We start from the raw sequence: 6,961 nt of genomic DNA on the forward strand, positions 1-6,961 counted from the left end.
AGCACGCCGGGACATGTAGTTCTCCCGCTGGGCGCGGCGCGGCCGCTCCTCGTTCACGCACTACGAGTCCCGGCGTGCCCCGCAGGCCGCAGTGACTTGCCTTCGGACTACCAGTCACAGCGGGCTGCGAGTGCGGCGGAGCGGTGTCTGGGCCGGTGTCTGGGCTCTGGGAACTGTGGGCTGACTCCGGGAGCTGTGAGCCGGCGGGGACGGGACGGGACGGGAGCACCAGCCCCCGCCCCAAGCTGCCTGCAGCGCGGCGGAACCAACGAGCCGCGCGGAACCAATAAGCCGGGGTGGCGCCGCGGGGGCGTGCCGGAAGGGCCCGCGCCGGGCGGAAGGCGGGAGGCGGCGCGGCGGTTCTAGCAGCTTCCACGGGCGCTCGGAGCGGAGGCGGCAATCCCGGTCCCGATGGCCAAGTGGGGGGAGGGAGACCCGCGCTGGATCGTGGAGCAGCGCGCCGACGCCACCAACGTCAACAACTGGCACTGGTGAGCAGGGCGGCTGCTCCCGGAGCCGCCCGCCGGCCCCGGCGCGGAGGGGGCTGCGCGGCCGGAGCCGCGGGCAGAGGGGCCGCCCCCGTCCCCTCCTCGCGGAGCGGTGCTGAGGCGGGGCTGGCCGGGCTGAGCCTCCGGGGCGGCCCCGGCTCCGTGCGGGTGTGCCGGGGTACCCGAGCCGAGGGGTGCCGGGGGAATGGCTGCAGGCGGCCTGGGGAAGAAATGTCTGTGTGTTTGTGTCGAAGCGGGGCAGGGAGACAAGACTGGGGAGCCCTGGATAGTCCCGATGTGCACTGTCAGCGTGGCCTGTCCCGCATTGTCACCCTGCTCGGTTTTCCTGCAGGACAGAGAGGGATGCCTCCAACTGGTCCACGGAGCGGCTGAAAGCTCTCCTCCTGCCTGTCAGGGTGGAGAGTGAGGAAGGGGCATGTGAGGTGACAGAAGTGAGCAAACTGGATGGAGAGGCCTCCATTAACAACCGCAAAGGGAAACTTATCTTCTTCTACGAGTGGGCTATCAAGCTGGCGTGGACTGGTGAGTGATATGTACCCCTTCTGTTTCAAGGTCAGATTCATGTATAATATCAAGGATACACGTCTCATTTGGGAAATAATAATAAAGGGAAGTGTCGTATTTGGATACAATACAAGTTTGCTTTGAAAACAACCAGAGTAAGAAAGGTTGATCTGAACAATATGATTATAATTGCAGGCACCTCAAAGACAGGAGTGAAGTACAAAGGTTATGTGGAGATTCCTAATCTCTCAGATGAAAATGACATCGATGAAGTTGAGGTAAGCAAAGCTGGATGTATGGACTATTCCAACAGGAATACTCACAGCATTAATATTTTGTTTCCTGTTACCTTTCTTAGAACATTTGTGTAGAATTTTTTACTGTTAGAGGCTGTTTAAGTTAACAGAATCAAAAAATGGTTTGGGTTGAGTGAGATCTTTAAAGGTCATCTATTACCAACCTGTCAGCCATGAGCAGGGACATCTGTCACTAGAGCAGGTTACTCAGAGCTCCATCAACCTTGCCTTGAACACCTCCAGGGATGGGGCATCCACAGATTCTATGGGCAACCTGTTCCATACCTCACTACCCTTAGAGTAAAGAATTTTCTTCTAACTTTAAATCTACCCTCTTTCAACTTAAAACCATTATCTTTCATTCTGTCACTGCACTCCCTGATAAAGAGTCGCTTCCCCATCGTGTTGTACCTTTATCAAATGAATTCCTGTCTCCTGGATGCAGAGGGCTCTGTAGCACAAGGAGGTATTCAGGCACACAGGTACAGTGCTGTAGGCTGAGAGAGGTGAAGTGAAGGATTAATAAAACTGCAGGGCTATTTATGAAAGTTTAGCCAGTCTATGATGTTGAATTGAATAATAAAAGAGCTGTGAACATAGGTCCTTGTTAATCAGTGCTTGTATTCATTGTTCAGATCCTTGTCAGCCTTGCTAAAGATGAGCCTGAGACTAACTTGAAGACCCTGATGAAGCAAGAGGGTGCAAAGAAAATTAGAGATGCAATGAAAACTTACATCAGCACTCTGAAAACGGGTATGTTACTGAGAGGAGAAGTGTTATGGGAACCCATATGGACTAATTCTAAAGAAGAGTTGGGAGTAAAGAGATGCTCTCTCCATCTCAACAGAAAGATGTCAGAGCAAGAAGCATTTCTGCTTCATTGGGAAGAAGCATTTCTGGCTCTAGACAGCATAGCTCAGCCCAGAAAGATTGGCTCTGGTGGTAATACAGTAATGAACAGTAATTCTGAATTTATGTTTTAAAACTGAGAATGCCCTTCATATCCTGAAGCTAGGGAGAAAATGAAAGCCAGTAAAACATGTTGGTCACCCCAGTGACATAGTCACTGCCTGTGGCACAATCTGGCCTTCAGCTGGCTAACTGCCTTGGAAAGTGATATCTTCTCCACTTTGTAGTTTGTTTTGGATTTTTCTTTTCTTTCTTGCCACAGTGGTAAAGACATCTGGTGTTACTTGGGTTTTAGAATAACTGATGTCTGAAAATTGCTCTGCAGGTGTTGTTGGTGTCTTTTAATGACCTGTCTCAGCATCTGGATCAATTTTTTTTTTAAAGTTAAATCTGAGTCCAGCAGTTTGAGTTAAATCAATGCACTTTGGTTGCATTTGGCTTTCCTCTCAAATACAGGCTGGGAATGCTACAGTTGCTTTTTATATCCAGTTAGCTATATTACATTACATGCCCTAGATATGCTGGGTACAAACCACCACTGATTGCTGTTTTTCCAGGATTAAATTTCTGTACTCTTGGGTTTTTTTCAGGCACTGTAGTGTTCAGGCTGGGAGATGCAGTCACCCAGTGAAAGATAAGAATGCTAATCAGTAAAATCTGTATGATCTTGTGGACTGCAATAAATGAGAATAAGTGGGAACCAAGTATTGCAGGGTACAGGTTTATGCACATATGATACAATTCTGCTTTCTAGTGGAATTTGGCTACTCTGAACAGATGAAGAGGCAGAAAAAGGAGCAAAATGTTGTATAATTGGTAAAAGTAGGAGTGACTGAGCTGGAGAAAAAGCAAATGTGATTCTGAACGAGGCTGAAGGTTCTGATGGAGTTACAGAAGTGTTAGTGCTGGTGGACAGAGTGCTGGCCAGGCTTGTCTGGCTTTCCATGTGCAGTCCTGGCATCTGGTGTCAATAAAGATAAATCAAAGAGGGAGTTGGAAGTTACTGTTGTTTACTGCAGCGATACAAGAAGTGAAAAAGCTTGGTTTGGTGTGTCTAGATCAGCAAGGCAAACGTTTTTGAGGTGTGATGTGATTGCAATTTCTATTAGAGAGTGAGAGAGGAAAAAAGCTACGTAAGCCTAAGGCTAACCAACCTTAATGTGAGAGCAGCGTGTGGAAGATGCTCTGTCTGGGCTGGGAAGAGGAGGTAAGTTCCTCATTGTTAGTGCAGACAGGTTCTGACAGGGCCTTTGGTGGAGAGTAGCGAGGGAAAGAATTAATTACTTTTGAAAAGAGGTCTGTTTACTTTTTCTGAACACTGTTTCAAGTTATGGATGCTAGCCAAGAGCAAGGGGAAAACCAGGAAGCCCTTTTTGATTGTGTATTTCAAAGTACACTCAGAAGGTTTACTTGATCTTTAATTGGTTTCATGGGCACATTTCTGTCTTTCCAGAATTCACCCAGGGCATGATTTTGCCCACAGTGAACGGTGAACATATGGAAACAGCACCTCAGGTGGCTCCTAAAGCAGAAGAGCGCAAGGTAAACAAAACTGCAAACATGCTTTGGGATCAGTGAAGAAAGGTATGCTGTATTAGATTCTGGGACTTACAGCAGCAACCTCTGTTGTGTATAGAGTGTATATATTCAGGAACTGGCAGTCTTTGGAACAGATGTGACTGTTTCCATTGGCAGCACATGATGTTTCTTCCAAGCAAAGTGATAAATCTGCTTTTTACATTTAAGTATGGTTGTATCTTATTGCATCTTTACTAATAGCCTTGGTTTTTCCCCTTGCATATGTGAACCATTTGTTGATTTTTCAGTGAAAACAAGTGTATGTGTTTGTTTTCCATGTTGTTTTGTCAGACGGCTGCCAGGAGCAGCACTGCCATACCACAGTCCAAGTCCATAGGAGTCAAGATCCCTACCTGTAAGATCAGTTTGAAGGACACCTTCTTAACATCTCCTGAGGAGCTCTACCGGGTATTTGTTACTCAGGAGGTAATGCCTGCCTTCTTCTCAGAGCTGTTCTTTGCGTATAGGAGGCTCTTTCTAGTAAGGTTTTTAAAAAGTTCTGTCAGACACTCACAATCTATGAGACTGGAATAAGAAAGCTGTTCTGCAGAGGTGTTGCTGAAAGCTTGTGTGTGCATCTTTTCACACAGCTAACAAGAGGGGAGTAGTGCCAACCAGAAGCAAGTTCCAGACTGCTGTCAGCATCTGTCTGTAGGTGTATCCCTTACTACATGTGGTCAGATCACTTGGGATTTACAATTGTGTGCTTCTTTTTTTTTTTTTCCTTTTAAGGTTAGGTGGTATCAAAAACATGCTTTGGGAATAGCTTCCACTTTTCTGCACTACATAGTTTAGGACAAGAGCGCAGCGTTGTATCATTATTTAAACACTGTCTTAGTCTTTTGTTCTTCCTATTTTGATAAGAAAAATGGAAAAGCAAAGAATATTTTTCTGAGAATTAGGTTTCATTAAGAAATCAACAAAGTAAATCACTGTGTGACTCAGAACACTGCATAGCACTATGAAAGCTGGAGTTTTTTTTCCTCGGGCAAGTGAAATGCTGCTGTAGTAGCTAAAAACTTGCTTTTCTGGCCAGGGGTTTTGTCTTTTGCTGAAGACCTTACACTATTGACCCACCTCCTCATCCAGAACTTTTGTAGCTGGGTGGGAGGCATTAGGCAACAAGTTTTCAGGAAGATAATGTCAAGTAACACAGATCTGCTCCTAAATTCTTTTCAGATGGTCCAAGCTTTCACCCACGCACAAGCCACCTTGGAGGCCGATAAAGGAGGCAAGTTTCAGTTGCTGGATGGCAGTGTCACAGGAGAGTTTGTTGACCTAGTAAGTACTAACCAGTTCAGGTGTATCTTGCTCAGAGGCAGCACTGTTATCAGGCTGTAACTTCCTATCAGTTCTGTTATAATGCTTTTGTTAGCTAACTGTGGTGTTCTACCTGGTGCCCAATAGTTACCTATAATTTCTGTGGCTATTGAAGCATTCCTAGTAGTATGGATAAATGCATGGCACTTCAGTCTGGGGAGAAAATGTGACTTCCAGTCATAGATCTCCCTGTCTTTTTGTGATTTTAGTTGTCAGGGGTTGGAGGAGTGTTAAAGATAGTAACTGACCCTTCTTCTCTTTGACTCAATTGCCACTAAAGTCTTCTGGACAGTCAAGGACTCTGTCTCAGTGTTTGGGGCTGCATGCCTTTCTAGAAGGGGATTGAAAAGAAAAGGACACTTAAAATCTCTTTCCCGCTGTGTGTGCATTTCACAAGGGATCTCTAAGATTTCATTCATATCAACACAATTCTAGATGTTTTCTATTAGACTGTAAGATTTCCCAAAATTGCTACTCAATCTTTGTCTTCCTTTTCAAGGTTCCTGAGAAGCAACTTGTTATGAAATGGAGATTTAAATCTTGGCCACCTGGTAAGTAGTCCAGAAGTGGACTTGCCTGTCTTTGAGGGATACCAGCCCCATTTGCCACGCTTTATTGTGGCTCCTGATCAGGGAGCACAGGATGTTCTGGGAACTGCTCCAGTGTTATCCCAGCTTCCTATTCCACACTATCATGTCTGTATCTTCAGCCACTGTGTAGAGCAGTGACCAGGTAGGAAGGATGAAGTCGCTGCTTGTGCAGCTGTAGCTGCAACTGCTTCAAGCCGCAGGGAGAGGGAGCCCTCTGCTAGCTGTGTTTCTAGGGAAGGCACAGCTGCTATACGCAGACCCTCTGGGAAGGACCTAGAAGAGTCTTAAGTGGTGCCCTGTGAAAGGAGGGGCAGAGCAGCCTGCAGGGGCTGTATGTACTGTACCACACACTGCTGACAGACCTGCTTTGCTTCCTCTAGGGCACTTTGCAACCATTACCTTGAACTTCAATGACAAAGGTGGCGAGACAGAGGTGTGCTTGGAAGGCAAGGGCGTTCCTGCCAGTGAGGAGGAAAGAACAAAGCAAGGCTGGCAGCGCTACTACTTCGAGGGCATTAAACAGACATTTGGTTATGGTGCTCGCTTGTTTTAATAGCGGTTGCTGGGAGGCTCTGCCTGAAGACTCTGCCACATGGACTGATAAAATTCTCGCCTGCTCCTTTCTAATCTTGGCCCTGCCGCTGAGTAGAGTGGGATGACAGGTGATGAGGAAGGCCATGGAGCAGCACCACTTTCAGTCCCTCACTGCTTTGTGCATGTCTTGTGCTGCAGGGGATTCTCTTACATGTACATACTTCTATTGCTAAATAAACCTAACTTAAAAAAACACTGTGGAATTTGTGTCCTCGGATTGGGTTGAGTTCAAAGGGTTGGGTGATCGGCTCAGGGAGGGATCTGTCTAGAAAAACACCGATCAATGAGGATTGCTGATGCCAATGTGATTTACTCCTCACTTCTGGGGGAGTACAGAGCATGAGCTTGATGCAGTTTTTAGTCTGAGCAGCTGCTCATTTTCCCTCTGCTTTTGATCTGCCGGTAGTAAATGTTTCAAACTCTTACCATTTTTGAAGGGATTTGTGATCCTGTTCAAGCTGTTCCTCTCCTTTGCATATCCCCTTCAACACAGTCATTTCTTACACAGTCATTTCTTACAGTCTGCTCTACAGGAATGACAATCATGCAAACCAGTGCTAGGGAAACTCCCACCCACAGAATGGTTCTAGAAGATTGTGGGGCCCAGGGCCAGCTACCTCCAAGAGCTTCAGGCCGAACCAGACTGGTTTTTTCAGAAATA

The 6,961-nt window shown here is 46.7% G+C and overlaps 1 protein-coding gene across 1 annotated transcript; it reads left to right on the forward strand.

Annotated features, from left to right (window-relative positions):
* The first annotated feature begins 267 nt into the window (after positions 1 to 267).
* AHSA1 (activator of HSP90 ATPase activity 1) lies at positions 268 to 6,498 on the forward strand. Its single transcript, XM_059475195.1, has 9 exons — positions 268 to 491; positions 841 to 1,031; positions 1,209 to 1,291; positions 1,945 to 2,062; positions 3,672 to 3,760; positions 4,088 to 4,222; positions 4,976 to 5,077; positions 5,616 to 5,667; positions 6,087 to 6,498. The coding sequence occupies exons 1-9, from the start codon at positions 412 to 414 to the stop codon at positions 6,257 to 6,259; spliced, it is 1,023 nt and encodes a 340-aa protein (XP_059331178.1). The 5' UTR covers positions 268 to 411; the 3' UTR covers positions 6,260 to 6,498.
* The last annotated feature ends 463 nt before the right edge of the window (positions 6,499 to 6,961 follow it).

Source organism: Ammospiza nelsoni, chromosome 6 (assembly GCF_027579445.1).
Source record: "Ammospiza nelsoni isolate bAmmNel1 chromosome 6, bAmmNel1.pri, whole genome shotgun sequence".
Lineage (NCBI taxonomy): Eukaryota > Metazoa > Chordata > Aves > Passeriformes > Passerellidae > Ammospiza > Ammospiza nelsoni.